This window comes from Bubalus kerabau, chromosome 21 (assembly GCF_029407905.1).
Source record: "Bubalus kerabau isolate K-KA32 ecotype Philippines breed swamp buffalo chromosome 21, PCC_UOA_SB_1v2, whole genome shotgun sequence".
NCBI lineage: Eukaryota > Metazoa > Chordata > Mammalia > Artiodactyla > Bovidae > Bubalus > Bubalus kerabau.
Window position 1 is genome coordinate 35,925,585 of NC_073644.1, and position 18,873 is coordinate 35,944,457.

Sequence of the window (18,873 nt, forward strand, 5' to 3'; positions counted from 1 at the left end):
TCCCATGTTCAAGGTTCTGTACATTGTAGGGATTCAAAGCAGGATGGTATATCACCCCTGCCCTCAAGGAAATTGCTAGATTGTAGTTCTGGACTGGGTGCCCCGCGCATAGCATGCGGGTGTCACTTCTCAAAAAAACAAAAGGGCTCCCCAGTATCTCATGTTTGTGCTCAGTCACTTAGTCACAACTCTTTGAGACCCCATGGACTGTAGCCAGGCTCCTCTGTTCATGGAATTCTCCAGGCAAGAATACCAGAGTGGGTCACCATTTCCTCCTCCAAGGGATCTTCCCGACACAGGAATGGAACCTGCGTCTCCTGCATTGCAGGCGGATTCTTTACCACTGAGCCACCAGGGAAGCCCATCTCCCCTTAGATTACACTTTTTCTTTTTGACAACAGGGACCACCTGTCCTTCATGAGCCCAGCAATGTGACTTTGCAAAAAGGGAAGTCTCAAAAACATTTGTGCAATGAAATTGAAAGACAGAAACATAATATAAGCTTACGATGAGGCAATGATTGTGAGAAGCCAGGAGGGAGATGGTTAAGTTCTTGGGAGGGAAGAAAAGAGAAACGATTCGGGGCTGGGATGGTCAGGCACCCAGGATCTGGAGGAGGTGCTACATGCTCTCAACTTCCCTTCGAGTTTCTACAAAATACTGGAAACGACTTAATCCAGACTTCTGGTAGGCCACTTATCAAGATGTCCTAGGACTTACTTGCCTGGTAGCTCGGTGGTGAGGAGCCCGCCTGCCAATGCAGGAGACACGGGTTCAAACCCTGATCCAGGAAGATCCCACATCCTGCAGAACTACTAGGCCTGTGAGCCACAACTACTGGGCCTGTGCTCTAGAGCCGGGGAGCTGCACCTGCTGAGCCCACATGCTCCAGAGCCTGTGCTCAGCAAGAAGAGAAGCCCCTGAATCACAAGGAAGACTAGCCCCCGCTCGACTCAACTAGAGAAAAGCCTGAGCAGCAGCGAAGGTCCAGCGCAGCCAAGAAATATGTAAATAAAGTTATTTTTTAAGAAAAGATGTCCTAAAACCAGAATGGCACCAGCTGCAACTGCCACTTCCTGTCACTTGGCTTGTGCTCTGATACCTACAATGAGCTGCACATCAGGCTTCTTTTCCAGAGGAACCATGTCAGCAGGTAGTCCAAACGACTTGATCTGGTAAGTGAGGTAGCCACCATAAGAGGAAACCTAAAATTGAAATAACAGCATTAATAGCACAAGCATTGCAACACACCATGGCCACATCAGTTTGTCTATGAAGTACACTGGCACAGAGCTCTGGGAAGATACACTATCAGCCCCTTAACAGCCGTCATTTCTACAGAGTGGAATTGAAGATGGTATTTTAACTCTCTACTTTATACCATTTTATATTGATTAAAATGTTTAATGTGAAGATGATTGGGTTTTACAAGCAAGAGGATACTTCCCTTAAAAAGAAAAATAATAGTCACACAGAAACAAATAAGATCCTTTTATTCTAGATGGCTACTAAACCACAGCTATTCTAGGAAATCTAGGCCACCGCTTTTCTATTTAGCTGAGAGAACTGGTTAATATCTATCAGCTACAAGATGAACTTCCAAAAATAAACTAAAAAAAACTTCCCCTGAGCACAGATGGTGACTGTTTCCTAAGTGATTCTGCATTCTCTTGGGCGCATGAGCCATGTCCAACTGTGTGTGTGTGCTATGTCACTTCACCCAAGTCCGAGTCTTTGCGACCCTGTGGACTGTGGCCCACCAGGTTCCTCTGTCCATGGAATCCTCCAGGCAAGAACACTGGAGTGGGTTGCCATATCCTCTGCCAGGGGATCTTCCAACCCAGAGACTGAACCCATGTCTCAGGCAGCTCCTGTACTGCGGGCAGATTCGTTACCGCTGACCCACTGGGGAAGCCCATGTCCGACGGTACCACCAGGTATATGGACCACCTCTCAGTGCTGCATTAGCAGCATGATGGTAACAGAGATGAGGAAGTGAATGATCAGGGTTTTCTGGACAGCATCTTTCTGGACAGACTTTACATCTGGTCCTGACATCTCTCCCCCTTAAAGTAAAAACTGATCAAGAAGGAATGAGTGACTGAGGGATGAAAATCAGAGGCAATGTCACCTCAGGGCAGGTAGACAAAGTACCCTTACTGAGATGCAAATAAACTGGGGGAGGGAGGTGGGGCAGCCCTTAGACTCGGAGTCCACTGAAGTTCTTCCCTAGAGCCTACAGCCTACGCAGCTTCACCTAGTTACGACCAAAGAGCCTGGAAGTACTCAAGATAACATCTCGAATTCTCTTTTGAGAGTAAGGATTGCTTTTTTGATGGGCTGATATCATTTGTTTTTTGCTTTTTATTTTATATTGAAGTATAGGTGATCAAAACGTTGTGTTAGTTTCAGCTGTACAGCAAAGTGATTAAGTTATACATATACATGCATCTATTCTTTTCAAATTCTCTTCCCATTTAGGTTGCTACATAATATTGAGGAGAGTTCCCTATGCTATACAGGAGGTCCTTGTTGGTTATCTATTGATATTTTAAATGCAGAAGGTTGAATACATCAATTGAAAACTCCTGATCTGTCCCTCTCCCCAGCCCCTTCCCTCTACTCGAAACCCTGAGTTCATTCTCTAAGCCTGAGTCTGTTTCTGTTTTCTAAGTCCATTTGTATCATCTTTTTAGATTCTGCATATAAGCAATATTATATGATATTTGTCGGTCTCTGTCTGACTTACTTCACTCCATACAACAATTTCAAGGTCCATCTGTGGCATTATTTAATTCTTTTGAATGGCTGAGTGATATTCCATTGTATACAGGCACTGCATCTTCTTTATCCATTCACCTGTCAATGGACATTGAGGTTGCTTCCACTGTCTTGGCTATTGTAAACAGTAATTAATGAATATTGGGGTGTGTGTATCTTTTTGGACCATGTTTTTCTCTGGAAAAACATGCCCAGGAATGAGACTGCAAGCTCATATGGTAAGTTTATTTTTACAGCTTTTAAAGGAATTTAAGGTTTTAAAAACAGGTCTACATATTCTTTCATACTCCTGTCTTCTAGAGGTGGAGCTTAATTCTCCTCCCAGAGTATAGGCTGGGCTTAGTGACTGTGTTCTAGAGAATAGAATATAGCAGAAACTAGAGTGTGTCATTTCTGAAATTAGGTTACAAAAATATTGTTTTTTCTCTCATTTGCTTTGGTGGAAGCCAACTGCAGTATCATGAGGACCCTCACACATCTATGGAGGGCCTCACATGAACAGGAACCTAAGCCACCAACCAACAGCCAGCCAAGGACAGAGGCCGGCTGACAGCCACACCAGCGAGTGCGGACATGGGTCCTCCAGGCCCAAATGACTGCAGCTCAGGCTGACGTCTTGACCACAACCTCATGAGAGACCCTGAGCCACCTTGATCCACCGAAACTGGCCAAGGTAATAATGGTCTGCTGCTTTAAGCTGCAAAGTCTGTGGGTCGTCTGTTACCCAGGACGAGATGACCAGTAAGTACAGGGCTCGCCCTGTGGACTTGAAGAGGCATGTCACGAGAGGGAGACGTGGGATTATGTGAGACGAGCAATGTTCCCCACACTCAGGTCAGCACCCACAGCCCTTCAACCCAAAGACAGCGTCAGAGGGCTCAGGCTGAGAAGACCCGAGTATCTAGTCATTCTAGATGTGAGAGCATGGCATCATCTGGCCGGGGCTCTGTGAAATCTCCCTCTTCTCCAAAGCTCTACTCTGGGCCCCCAGGAGCGTGTGTCCCCAGAGGATGTTTCTATGGGAGGCTCATACTTCTGTCCTTATAAATGAGTGTAGGTGGCCTGATCCTGGAATGCTAATTTATGCAACAAAGGAAAAGCAACTTGTTTATAAGCTTCCTGAGGAGCATCTAACCACGTCACTCACAATTTTCCAATTTATTCCTCTCCCCCGCACCCTGTCCCCTTTGGTAACCATAAGCTTGTGTTCTACATCTGTGACATATACACACTACAGCATATAAAATATGTAACAATAAGGACCTACTGTATAGCACAGGGAACTCTACTCGATACTCTGTAATGACCTATATGTGAAAGAATCCAAAAAAGAGTGGATAGCAGATTTACTTTGCTGGACAGCAGAAACTAACACAACATTGTAAATCAACTGTACCCCAATAAATTTTTTTTTTTAAAAGAAAGAATTTATTCCTAACCACACGTGACTCTATTAATGAAAGCTGTGCTGTCACTGGTTCCTGGGCTTCTTTTAATAAGCTCATGAGTCACTTTGCAGCTTTTGTGTTCCTGACAAGGGGCCTTTCTTCTGCTTTAAAACAAAGAATTCTCAGCACTGGCATTTAAAAGCATACATGTGCCATTTGCAGCAGGTATCATTTAAATGGGTTATTTCCATGGAGGAAAATTCTTTGGCATTATGCGAAAACCAAGAACAACCTGGTGCATTATTCCTTTGCTGGTGAGCAATGTCTGTGGGGCCCCTGAGATACGGACACCTTCAGTCCCTCCATCATCTGCATTTGCGATTAACCCATGAGAGCTCGGTCACTCAGTTGTGTCCGACCCTTTGAGATCCTATGGACTGTAGCCCGCCAGGCTCCTCTGCCCATGAGGTTCTCCATGCAAGAATAATGGAGGGGGTTGCCATTTCCTCCTCCAGGAGATCTTCCTGACCCAGGGATAGAACCCAAGTCTCCTGAGTCTCCTGTATTGGAAGGAGGATTCTTTACCACTGAGCCATGTGGGAAGCCCGTGATTAACCTAAGGTCTCCAATTTTAGTAATCTGAACGTTCCTTCCTGACATCTGGTTAATGGTGCCCAGGTAGTGATGGAGGAAGTCCAGCAAGGGCACAGGAGAACAGCAGGATGTGGTTACCTTGTCCCCCAGGTAGGAAAGCGGGGCGACCCAGGACGCACTGTGGACAGTGGCGGGCAGTTCCTGGAGGTCGGCCACCACACTGCTGCTGCCGGGGTTGAAGGAGACGGGGATGTCCACTCCATCCGCTGTCTGCAGGCGCCAGCCCATCATGTCCACAAGCTGAAACACAGAGGCAAGGGATGGAACCATGTGCCCGTGGCTCCTCTGGCGATGGCTGAATCTTGAAGAGCAGAAAGAGCCGTGGGGCAGCCACCTTGCTGCAAAGGCCTCCCTCGGGTGTCTCCTCATCTCTGATTCCCGCTCAGCCCCCAACTGACCCATCGAGACTAGGAGTTCTCAAAGGATAGCGGCCATATGTACGTGGGATTTATCCTTTGGCCCTGTGCACATCCTGACATTTAGTAGGTGTCCAATAACTGTTTGAATAATATGCAAATAAGGCTGTGGATCATAACTAGGATTGTGGGCGCATTTTAATGGTGAGCTCCTTGCAGAAAAAATATGATGTGAAGTACAGTGGCCTGCTGTCGTTGTTTTTCTCTAAATGGAGCATCAGAATTAAATACTCCCCTGATCACAAAGGAAGCGAGGAGTTAAATTATGAGGGGAAGAAAAAGAAGGAGCTGACAAAGCATAGATGTGGAATAATGCTTCGGGGGTCCCCTGGGGATAAGAAGAGGAGCCTTCAGGGTGGATTTACAAAATAACTTTCTCCCCCCACTACAAGCTTGTGCTCCTTTCAGGAGGCAGGCAGTAAAACAGATACAAAAATCTTTCTTTGAATATTTGTTGGACATAATGCATGACTCGCTCCATAGGGTCACAAAACAGTCGGACACAACTTAGTGACTAAACAACAATAACAAAAAATACATGACTCACACAAGCAAGCAAGCATGGGATCATGGAGGCAACACAAATTTTAGCTTTCTGGAGTTGATTTTAAAAGTGGCCAAAGACAAGATGTGGTAAAACAAGTGAGAAGGAAAGTAAAACAGGAAGATAAGCAGATAAGAAGTAAGGGAGAACAACTCAGTGTTTATTGAGCAACTACTACATTTCAGATCCTGCTCATGGCACTGGGATTCTATCAAGGAGGTTACACGCAAGTGGTGAAAGAAGAGAGATAATAAGTGTTAGAACTGTGATGCACGCTATGAAGTCCACAGAGAAAGGCGAGGTCACAGAGTCAGCGAGTGGCAAGGGGAGGCTTCTCTGAGCACTGGGACACATGAGCAGGGATCTGATGAGTGACGTGAGCTGAGGGACGTGAGGACATCTGGGGACAGAACACTGCAGGCTAAGGACAGTGAGCATAGGGCTTAACACTCTAACCCAGCAGGATGCAGAAACCTCCATGACTCTTCATGTCTCATGCCAGTGCATTACTTTCTCATTTTTTTCTTTTATGCGTGCTCATGCTCAGTTATGTCCGACTCTTTGCGATCCCACAGACTGCAGCCCACCGGGCTCCTCTGTCCATGGAACTCTCCAGGCAAGAATACTGGAGTGGGTTGCCACTTCCTACTCCAGGGGATCTCCCCAACCCAGGAGCTGAACTCACGTCTCCTGTTCTGCAGGCAGATTCTTTACCACTGTGCCACCTGGGAACCCCTCACTTCCTCGTTTAGAAGTGCTAAAGAAAAACAGAAGGCCTCTGATGCCCTGCGTACCTTAGCCCTCCTCTTATGTGTGCTGTGACAGTGATGACTGACTCCAAAACAAAAGCAGCTGGTACAACCCTTGGGATTCGCTGGGTCCAGGTAGAATGACCCTTCCCGACACATGTTGCATTCTGTGCCTTGCACGTTTTCCTATCAAAGAAAACCACGAGAGAAGAGATCATTCCTTCTGAAGGGTCTCTGACTGAAGAAAGCTACATGCACAAATTAAGTACCAACATAAGACAACGGGACGTGGATGCTAATAAAACATCCAAAGTTAAATGGCTGTTCAACTGTTCTACCACATTAACTATTTAAATTTTATACTGCATACAAATGGAAGAGAGGATTTCCTAAATTTCATCAGATACCCTTTAGCATCTTGAAGGTAGAAAAACAGCACCAAAAAGTTCACAATGTGGGGGAGACTGGTTCATCCCACTTACAAACACTTTAGAGCATCTGCTGGGATTAGGGAGCCCATCCGTCATTGGCAGAACACCCTGGAGCAGAGATGATGAACTGGGGTCCACAGGACAGGAATAGGCTTCAGGGAAACCCATGAACGTTTTGAAATTATAGACAAAAGTTTGTGCCGATTTTTCTGGAGACCATTTGTGTCATCAGATTCTTAAGGAGGTCTGTAGACCCTCCAAAGGACAAGAGCAGTGAGGCTGGGGTGGCTTCTAACTGTTTGTACCCAATGAGTTCAGTTCAGTCACTTAGTCGTGTCCGACTCCTTGTGACCCCATGGACTGCAGCATGCCAGGCTTCCCTGTCCATCACCAACTGCCGAAGCCTGCTCAAATTCATTTCCATTGAGTCGGTGATGCCATCTAACCATCTCATCCTCTGTCATCCCCTTCTTCTCCTGCCTTCAATCTTTCCCAGCATCATTGATCATGGGTCAGTCTCATTTACCACAGATTTTTATACAATGACTCAGCATGAAGACCCTCCACTCTGGCCGGTAGCCCATATCCCCAGCATTGCACATTCTGTATTACCTTGCAGAGACACGCCCCAGTGCCTGGGTCACAGACTCCTGGCTCGGTCCCATCTCTGCTGCAGTGGCAGGGGAGGCACTCAGGAAAGCGGTAGAAGCCAGGAGCACACCGGTCACACTGCCGCCCCGTGATCCTGGGCTTGCATCTGTGCTCAAGGAAAGGAAGCAAAAGTCTTCATCACCTTTGTACACACAGTTCTAAAGCCAACCTGCACTGCTGCAGAGAAGTTGCTTATCAGAAGCCAGTTCAGGGACTTTCCTGGCGGTCTAGTGGTTAAAACTTCACCTTCCAATGAAGGGGACACGGGTTTGATCCCCAGTCGGGGAACTAAGATCCCACATGCCACGAAGCAACTAAGCCTGCTCACCACAACTACTGAGCCACAACTAGGGAGTCTGTGCACTATAAGGAAAGATCCTGCATGATGCAATGAAGATACTGTGTGCTGCAACTGAGACCCAATGCAAATAAATAAATAAATATATATATTTTTAAAAGCCAGTTAAGTAGACAAAGAGCCTGCCCACAGGTGCCAGTGTCCAAGCAGAATGGGGAAAGGCAGATACAAGGCACTCACACAAAGCAGCTCAAAGTGACCATCATCCTAATGAAAAATGGGTCAAAAGATACACACTTTCAGTTATGAAATAACCAAGTCCTGGGATGTCATGTACAGCACAGCAACTATAGTTAATGATGCCATATTGCACTTCTGCAAGTTGCTAACAGTAAATCTTAAAAATTCTAATCACAAGAAAAAAAATTATAAGTATTTACGATCATGGGTGATAACTAGATTTACTGTGGTGACCGTTTCACAATAGACACAAATATCGAATCACTATGTTTACATTTGAAACTAATTAATATAAGGTTGCATACCAGTTATACCTTAACTGAAAACAAAAAGCAGTGAGCATTATGGATGATGACTTGGGCCAGGCTTGGTACTAGGCTCGGGGGGTGAAGGAAGGACAGACTTCCTGGGCCTGAGAGCTCCCAGGGTGAATGTTAGGTGGGAATGTGAATATACACATGCGGTCTACATAGAGGTCAGAGGCCCGCACAGACCCAGCCTCCCCGGGGGAAGGTGATGCCTGAGCTGAGTTTAAAAGGACAAGCGTCCTGGGGTAGAAGGTGGGGCAGGCATTCCAGAGAGCAAGAATGGGGGGCATGGCCTGGTGTGTGCAGGGAACACAGTGGGGAGCTCCTGGAGCAGGGGTGCAAGCGAGGATGCTAAGCCATGAGCCTGGAGAGGCGGGAGTCTCCTCCCTCCAGGAGACTGAGTCTGTTGGCTTCTGACCCCTGTGTAGACCCCATGTGTATAGTGTTCACATTCCCACCTAACACTTGGGAGCTCACAGGCCCAGGGCCTCTGTCCTTCCCTCACCCCAGACCCTACTCCCAAGCCTGACCCCAGTCACCGTGCATGATGGAGAGCCTGGGGAGGCGGGAGGGGGTCAGCTCACCGGGACGGAGGGGCTGGCCGCTGCGACACTGTGCCGGAGCCCTGGGGCGGGGCTGAGCCCTGCACACTGAGGGCAGACTGGCCGGCGTTCTGATCAGCTCTCACATGACTTAGAGACAGCGTCTCAGCAAGTTACCCAGCTTCTCAAGGCTTCGTTCTCCCTCCGTGAGAGAGAGGGGAGGCGGTGGTGGAGACGCCAGGCAGTGCCGGCAGCTGGCCAGTTCTCAAACGGGGGTTGTCATCTTGAAAAGCTTTCAGGGAGGAAGAAGGACAGGTGGCTGTGTGTGTCAAGGACTGAGCTGAGGGCAGCTCTGCGGTGGGGAGACGGGGGCAGAGCGAGGGCAGAGGTATTCGGGACGGAGAGGGGGCGATGGGTCCCAAGCTATTTCAAGGTGAGGGTGCTGGGACTCATCATGGTCTGGGTGGGGGGACAGAAGAGGGAGACAGCAAGGAGGGCTCCCTGTTGTCCGGCTGAGTGACGGGTGACACTGGAGCAGGTGGGGAAGGCGGCAATGGCCTGTGTGGGGCTGGGCGCCCAGGTGGCTGCGGGCAGCTCTGAGCACAAGACTGGCGAGAAAGCACTAGCAACTTCTCAGGACTGAGCAACCCAGCTCTGCGGTGGGAGGATGGAAGCAGCAGCTCGGTCACTGAGCTCCACAGCCGCCGCCTGCTGGATCCACACACTGAGCCTTTCTTGTGGGTCTAAAGAAACTATTAGGAAATCTGCTTTCCACAAGATGATTAGGAGGACAACCTGATATGAAATATTTTGTCATTAACTTGCTACCAAATGTAAGCTTTTACCTATCTCTTAATATTTATTAAAATATCTCATACCAGGATAAAGAAGATGTGGTATCTATATACAATGGACTGCTACTCAGCCATAAAAAAGAATGAAATCCTGTCATCTACAGCAACATGGAGCGACTTGAAGGGTAATTATACTGAGTGAAATAAGTCAGACAGAGAAAGACATACTGCATGATCTTACTTATATGTGGAATCTAAAAAACACAATGAACGGTGAATATAACAAAAAAGAAGCAGACTCACAGGTATAGAGAACAAACTAGTGCTTATCAGTGGGAAGAGGGAAGTTCGGGGCAACACAGGGGGAGAGGAGTAAGAGGTATAAACTATGAGGTATAAAATAAATCTCAAGAATATATTTATTGTACAACACAGGGAATGTAACTAACGTTTTATAATAACTATAAATAGAGTATACCTTTTAAAATTGTGAATCACTATATTGTATACCTGTAGCTTATATAATATTGTCATCAATTATACTTCAGTTAAAAAAAAAAAAATCTCACCCCAGAAAGTGAAAGTGTTACTCGTTCAGTTGTGTCCGACTCTTTGCGACCCCATGGACTGTAGCCCGCCAAGCTCCTTTGTCCCTGGAGTTCTCTAGGCAAGAATACTGGAGTGGATAGCCATTTCCTTCTCCAGACGATCTTCCCAATCCAAGAATCGAACATGGGTCTCCTACATTGCAGGCCGATTCCTTACCATCTGAGCCACCAGGGAAGCCCAAAGGACCACCCCAGAAACCACCCCAAAAAAAGATAAATACAACTTTATATTCCAGTAAGTTTGCCTTAGACAAGTACTCTTGTTGCGGCATCGGCAAAGGGGAGCAGATGGGGGTCTCTTTATCCCACCCACACACCTATGAAGATAAAATCAGTTTCACCCGCAAGACCTGCTGGCAGGGCAAGTGTCATTTCAGCCCCATCTCCTCATCTCCCTCCCTCCCTGATACCTACAGAGATTGTTTCTTCTGCAGAGGAAGAAAATATTCCCCAAATCACTCCTCTAGTAAAACAGGTGGAAGGTGGAAGTGATCTGCTTGGAGTGACTGCTCTGGTACAGGGGGCTGCAAACTCTGAGAGGGATAAGGGGTGTCTGGGGAGCTACAGAAACCATGAACCATCTTCTCAGAGAAGTATCGTTCAGATTTGTCTGTAACATGCTATTTTTTTTAAAAAAAGAAACAACACCCAAATGAATGTTCTGGCCAACTCAACACTTATACCCACTTGCAGATTACATCATCTCTCTCTCACACACACAAACACACACACACACACACACATTCTAGCACACATAATTTTGTTCCTAGGCCCAGGTGAATAACACCTACTCTCTCCTTGTGAATCCCAGACTAAATGCAATCACAGTCCTGCCGACAACTGCCTGTCCCCAGACGATGTTCCCTATTTCTGGAGCATAAGAACTCTGGGAGGGGGCCAGGAGTGAGAGATGGGAAGGAACAATACAGATAACCCCCTCCACAGAAAGCATCAGGAAGAGGAGACCTGATCAGAGGAGGGCCTCTGGGGATGGCCTCACTGAGCAGGGTGCTCTCTGCTCCTCCCACCTGGCAGTGGGGAAAGGACTCTGCACCAACACTGTTCTTGTCACAGAGCCACTGGGCAGCTGGCCGTCCTGCAAACACACAGGGCCGCTGGCCCACGGGTGCGATCCAGAATGCTGGTGCCCATGAGCCCCTCCCACCCTGAGCACCACAGCAGACAAGTGACCCTGAGCGCTGACTTGAACATAGGCTTTTAGGGTGAGGACAGGCAGATGGGAGCCTATTTCTTAATATTTCCACTTCACTGGAAAAGAAAGGTGGAGGGGTATTTTTCAGGGAGGACAGCTGTGCAAGCTGCTTGTATAGACAAGGAGAAATGTGTGCCTGTTTATTTCAGGGCAACCGTGGGATGACGTGGTGGGAGAGCTGGGCAGAGAGGGTGTGACCTCGTTGGTAACACGGGATAAAGCGCTGAGCCTCACTTAGCATGCAGGTAGCAACGAAGCACATATGAGTGGATGGAAAAAAGCAAAAAGTTGAGCATGGTGATGAGAGCAGTGGCCTGGGAGCTGAACCCCAAGGATCCCAGGTGCACCTGATGGGCAAGCGTTCACCAAAATGTGGAGAACATGATGTCTGAGCAACGCAGTGCTGAGAGCTCCGAGCACATGGATCCTGTGCAAAGACAAGCAAACAAAGGAGTTTGGAGTGGTGCCATGACAATGGGGAATAAAAAGGAAACTTCCTCCCCCAAAGTCTGGCTGAACATCTTTAGAAAACAACCTGAAGTCAGCCTGACCTCGCACATTCCTCCAGGGAGACACTGTGCTTTCCAAGGAGTTGCCCTCACCGCAACAGCAGGAAGGCTCCAGTTGCCGCTGCCAGGACGTGCACTGAGGATGCCGGTCAAGTGAAGTCATCTCCACGGCAACGGGCTCAGGGCCAAACATTATGCAAAGACGACTGCACATGTGTGGGTGCTCGCGTGTCTCGCAGGTCGCCAGAAAGTCAGGCATGAGGGTGAACTCTATCCTTTGCTCATTAAACACCATGGGTCCCGTCATATTGAACCCCCATCAAGTCCAGTTTTAACCTGGAATCCAAAGCCTACCTTATATCCGCTCATTTATTCACCCTATAATTACGGAGTGTCTTCTATAGACATATCCTCGAATTAGGGGACATGAGAGGGAGAGGACAAAGTACAGTAAGTTAGTCTTGACCTTGGTGCATTTTCACTGAGGACACGGGACACAGAGACGCAGAAAGTTAGGTGATCATGTGAGAGACGGGACAGCAGCGAGATGACGGGGGTATCCCTGTGGGCTTGCAGAGGCTTCACGCCTTTTTTGCATTTGTACCTTTTAACACAGAACTCTTGAAGGATGTGGATAATTGGGAGGGGGTAACAGAAGAGGCACGACTAAGCGACTTCCCTTTCACTTTTCACTTTCATGCATTGGAGAAGGAAATGGCAACCCACTCCGGTGTTCTCGCCTGGAGACCCCCAGGGACGGGGGAGCCTGGTGGGCTGCTGTCTATGGGGTCGCACAGAGTCGGACACGACTGAAGCGACTTAGCAGCAGCAGCAGCAACAGAAGAGGGGAAAGGAGAACCCATAACTGAAGAACTGAAGGCTGGCAAAAAGCGTTTAGAGAAAGCGAGAAAGACCAGAAAAGCTGATTAAAAAAAAAAGGCTTAAGTTAGGGTAAATGGCTGCCAGATCACGGAAAGCTGGTCTTTATCCTCTCAGACAATGGGGAATTAAGGAAGTTGCTTGTGCAGAGAGTGATGTGACAGACATGGTACCGGGCAGAGTGACTTCCCCCTCCAGTAGCCTGCACACAATACGGCATTCATTATGATGCACTGTCATAACGGGTGAGTGGAGGCTGCCCTGCCAGACCATGACCTCTTGTTAGTAGGCATGGGTGCCTTCTGTACGAGAAACAGCACCCAAACTGGAGTAGGTGCTAGATATATTAAATAGTTTCAGCCATAAAACACAGTGATAAAATAGAATTTAAGACTCAAAAAAAAAATCACAGGGACTGAAGGAAATGTCTTATCCTATTTTCAAAACCCCCCACATACCAAGAAGATATATTAAATAGTTTCAGCCATAAAACACAGTGATAAAATAGAATTTAAGACTCAAAAAAAAAAATCACAGGGACTGAAGGAAATGTCTTATCCTATTTTCAAAAACCCCCACATACCAAGAAGATGAAATCACAAACATGCATTTATCAATATTCTCTATGCATTAAAAACAAAATTATGGAGCAAATAGATTTTTAAATCCAAGTACAATGATGTATGGGCTTCCTGGTGGCTCAGTGGTAAAGAATTTGGCTATCAAGGCAGGAGACACAAGGAGTGTGCATTCGATCCCTGGGTTGGGAAGATCCCTGGAGGAGGAAACAGCAACCCACTCCAGTATTCTTGTCTGGAGAATCCCAAGGACAGAGGAGCCTGGTGGGCTATGATCGATAGGGTCTCAAAGAGTCAGACACGACTGACCAAGCAAGACCGAGAGAGGTGATTGCATACTAGCATTTCCCCTTCAATTAAGGAGAAAAAGAAAGAAAGAAGAGAGAGAGGGAGGGAGGGAAGGAGGGAGGAAGAAAGAAAGGAAGGAGAGAGAGAGAGGGCGGGAGAGAGAAAGTACGCCAGGAAAAGGAAGGTCAATTCAGAGATGATCAATTGTAAAAGGACTTCTCCAGGTGCAGGACCTGCAGGGGCCATGAAAGGAAGGGAGATAATACATACTGTTTCAGAAGTTGACACCCGATGGGCTGTAGGGAGAAGGGCTTGATTCTAAGGTGATACAGAGATCTCAGGCTTTGGAGACAGGGAGAAGGCTGCCACGTATAAGTAAAAAAAGAATTTTTTTTTAAAGTTCAAAGAGAAAAAAAAAAAATAAAGTTCAAAGAGAGGAATAGCCTGAAGAGCAAGATAACGGCATGTGTTTCAGATATAGAATCAGCGGTAGGACCAAGGACTTGAAGGGCCCCTAAAGATCATCTAATCTAACACTTCATTATATGTGTAAGGGGATAGGAGCTTAAAGAGGTCAGGGGACTTGTCCTCTAAGACCCACAAGAAAAGCTAGTAAGGGAACAGACGTAGAAATGATTTTCCATGAAGGTGGGATAAGCTGTCCTTCAGGGACCAGGACTGGAGCTCTGGGTCTGGGAATCATCCAGCATGGAGGTGGTTGAAGCCAGAAGAATGGGCAGGGCTTCAGGGGGACAAAGTGTAAAGGGTGGAAGGCAGGCAGCCAAGTGCTTGGCAAATAAGAGCAACAGCTAATACCCGCGCTAGTGCGTGTCAGGTACTGTTCGAAGGGCTTTGCACAGGATTATTTAATCGTCCCAAGAACTTTAAGAGGTGGGAGCTTCTAGGAAAAGGGAACACAGGTGAGAATGCTGAGCTCTTCCATCCTGTGGCAGGAGCCTCATCTGCCCTGCTCACCACTGTGTCCCAGAGCTTACCTGCAGGCCGTCTGGAATTTACCATTCCTATTCCTTGACGAGGTGCAGCAGAGGAATTGCTTCTCCAAGTTGTTGGGGCTTGTGGATTTCTGCCAAGCTGGAAGCATTTTTGTTCCCAGGATGCCAAGTCTATGACCTTCTCTGGCATTTTGTTTCTCCATCTAACACAAATACTGAGTAAATCGGTGACACTGGCTGAAGTCCCCCCCGCAAACGGCTTTCCTTTAGCTGCTGCTCTTCTCACAAGCTGTTTGCACTTGTGGATTTCACTGGATGTCCAGGTGAACTGCCATCTCCTATAATCAATCTTAAAATGTCTTGAAGGTGGTCAACATCACGGTATTTTTTTAAAGCAGTGATTCCCAGTGTCCGTGTATCTGTCACTGATCGATAAAAACCTTCTGAGGACATTCTGACCTTTTGTTCGTTCACAGAATCTGATGGCATAACCATCCATTATTAAAAGTGGAAGCAAATTACTGTGTTGCTATAAAAAATGAAATTTTGATCAACCTTTAAGACCACAATCCAGAGAGCTGTCCCAAACAATGGACTTTTTATCTTTTATACAATGAAGTGAAGTGAAGTGAAGCCGCTTAGTCGTGTCTGACTCTTTGTGACCCCATGGACTGTAGCCTACCAGGCTCCTCTGTCCACGGGATTTTCCAGGCAATAGTACTGGAGTGGATTGCCATTATCTTCTCCAGCAGATCTTCCCGACCCAGGGATGGAAGCCAGGTGTCCTGCATTGTAGACAGACGCTTTACCGTCTGAGCCACCAGGGAAGTAATCAGAGGTTGAGAAAGAAATATAATCTAGAGTTTTAAATTTAGGTGGGACAGTGATAGACAACAGACTCTGTATGATTTCAGTACCTTTGAAAGTGAAAAATGAAAGTGTTAGTTGCTCAGTCATGTCCGATTCTTTGCGACTTCAGGACTGTAGCCCACCAGGCTCCTCTGTCTGTGGAATTCTCCAGACAAGAATACTGGAGTGAGTTGCTATTCCTTTCTCCAGGGCTTCTTCCCAACCCAGGGATCGAACCCGAGTATCCCACATTACAGGCAGATTCTTTACTGTCTGAGCCACAAGGGAAGTCGGTCAATACCTTTATATCATGAAATTTTTGCACCTTGTTTTATGTCCCTGGATATATTCCAGTGTCTCCCAGTTTACAGTCTATGGGAATTTGAATAAAATTTGTTTCCTACTATCCTGTGATTTTGTATAAATCTTAATTATGTTGAATAGGTTCACAGTGCTTTCAGGTCTACTATATCCTTTCACTTCTCTGTATAGTCATTCTACTAATTTTTGAGGGTTCAATATTGAAACTCCAACTAAAAATCTTAATTTATCTACTAAAAAATAATTGTAATATATAGTGGAATTGTATGTAATCTTGTTCTGTATTTTCCAAGTTTCCTATAAATATGTTATCATACTTCCATAACTTACATAATTTCATAACCCACTCCAGTTTTATTGCCTGGAGAATTCCATGGACAGAGGAGCCTGGTGGCTACAGTCCATGGGGTCGCAGAGTCAGACACAACTGAGCAACTACCACCTTCACACTTTCTTTCACTTCCGGCTATCTTTGATTATTTCTTTTACTTGAATCTTAGGTTCCTCTAAACACATTCTTCCTTTTCACTAGGAAATTTTTCAGAGGCGGTGGGAACATTCTTTCCTCTAATATTTTCTAAAGAAATAATCCTTTAGGCCGTCAAAAGCTTTTTCGGCATCAACACTGGAATTATCATGGGTAATTTGTGCAATTTACAGTCATGTAATAAACTGAAGTTTTCCTTATATTATCTGCCAAGGGCCCTTTCATGACAAATCCACTTTGATCATGGATAGATATGTCATCCCATTAGGTGATTACAGTCTTTTAGGTAACGTCAAGATAAACAATTTTGCCTTTTACTTTGGGTGCAATGCAGGTCAATGAGATTCCATTCCTGCTGATGTTCCCTTGGGCATGGGCAAAACTACTATACAGCCTACCTCAGTTCCAAGTTAGGCATTTTCTAGTCTACTCAACTGCCATTGGCTAGTGAAGGTTTGTTAAACACTCCTTAGAATTTGTCTCTAAAATCCTACAGTAAATCTCTCTCTCATAGATGATGCCTTAAGCGTTTTTCTTTTTTTGGCTGAGCCACAGGACACGTGGGATCTTAGTGCATCAGACCAGGGATTGAGACCTCACCGCCTGCAGTGGAAGTGCGGAATCTTAACCACTGGACCGCCAGGGAAGCCCTGATATTTATAGTTTTCATTGCGTCCTTGGTTTCCTTTTTCTGTGGCAGCAGCTTTGAGAAACTGTGTGTGAGGTTCTGTTCATAGCAATTTCTTCTGTTGAGCCGCTAATCCCTTTTAAAACTCTCCCACTGGTTCTAACACAGTGAATTCTTCGCCTTCTCCTCCTGCCTGAAAACTGCCTCTCCATCTCTGTGGCTCCTTTGCCGCCTATGATTAATCACAGGGACCCCCACACCCGTTTTCCCTCCTATGTGTCTACACCTTCTCCTTTGGGTCCTTTCTTACTCTCACCCACGTACATGGTTCTCCAACCTCCAGTCCCAGCCCCAATCTCCACCCTTGGGTGTCCTCTTTTCAGAAGAAAAAGTAAAGAAGTCATTATGGAAAAATGGAACTTTGTTGGACTGGTTTGCACTTTCTGTGGTTTGGTGAGTTTTTATTTTCAGTTAAATATGGGGACACTGTATGCAGCTGTGACTGTGGCCACTACAATGTCCTGGGCTCCGGATCTGCCCGGATTCCATGTCCCCGTGACTGTTCATCCCACTTCTCCTTGTTTATCTGCCCTCTTGCTCTTTCATCTGGTTTTTCCTTTGTTTTTCCCAAGGTTATACATTGCTCATTCTCCTGTTCAAATGGAACCTTGTTCTTTCACCCTTTCTTTCTTTACCTTTATTTTGTGTTGGGGTACAGCCAATTCACAAACAATGTTGTGATAATTTCAGGTGAACAGCAAAGGGACTCAGCCATCCATATACATGTATCCGTTCTCTTCCAAACTCCCCTCCCATCCAGCTGCCACATAACACTGAGCAGAGTTCCATGTGCTATACAGTAGATCCTTCTAGTTTATCTATTTTAAATATTGCAATCTGTTTTTATCCAGATTCTTACTCCCTTGAGTGGGGGAAGGATTTTAATGCTAACACCTCCCCCTCTGCTTCTTCCACTTATTTGTCAGACTATTCTTTCCTCTGAACAATTAGGTGTTGGATTCTTTCCTTTGATTTGTTTTTCAAATATATTAAAAGGAATATCATTCCTAGTTCAATCTGTTTCCCTTTTTATAATACCCTGGATTTCCTTCTCTGAGGGCAGTTCTTTTTTTTTTTTAATTGGAAGATAATTTCTTTATAATGTGCTGAAGCCAGTTCTAACTCTTCAGTTTCCTTTGGTCTGGTCTCTCTTCTTCTACACTGACTGGTCATGGCTGGCACATTTAGGTCCTTTGTGCTTCCCATTTATGCATCTTCTCTGGCCACAAGACAGCAAGCAACTCCTGGCGCAGTGCACCTTTCTGCTCTGTGGCATCTCCACAGGTCCCGGGAGAAGTCTGTGCTTCTGCTCAGTACCATTGTTCTTAGATATCAGGACTTAATGGAAATGGCTTAGACATCTTCACAGGCCCACTGGTGCAGTCAGGACCCAAAGTCTTAAGTAATGAGCTAAATCCCTGGTATCCTTCCAGAGAATAGCTTATGCACCGGAGGGAACAGATCCTAAGGTATGCTTATTAACTGTGAAGAGGACTCTCTGGTTTCACCTCAAAATTCTTTGTGCAAGTCACATTCCGTTTAAGCTCATAGTCTGAGGACAGACAACCACGTTGACTCAAGGAAGACTCACAACCTGTGGTTTTAAAGTCTTGGAATCTTCCATGACTCAAGTTCTCATTCAGCTTCCTTCCCCGAGAACTAAGGAACTACTAGGAATGGGGCAACAATCACAGGTGTGGTCAA

At 46.2% G+C, this 18,873-nt stretch overlaps 1 protein-coding gene across 1 annotated transcript in view; it reads right to left on the reverse strand.

Annotated features, from left to right (window-relative positions):
- Window positions 1–18,873, reverse strand: part of LAMA3 (laminin subunit alpha 3) — a 260,738-nt gene that overhangs the window by 92,726 nt on the left and 149,139 nt on the right. The window contains exons 33-36 of the mRNA XM_055558991.1: window positions 7,576–7,720; window positions 6,578–6,718; window positions 4,902–5,063; window positions 1,107–1,205 (exon numbers count right to left, since the gene is read on the reverse strand). Of these exons, the coding sequence (XP_055414966.1) occupies window positions 1,107–1,205; window positions 4,902–5,063; window positions 6,578–6,718; window positions 7,576–7,720 (547 nt within the window). The remainder of the gene's footprint in view (window positions 1–1,106; window positions 1,206–4,901; window positions 5,064–6,577; window positions 6,719–7,575; window positions 7,721–18,873) is intronic.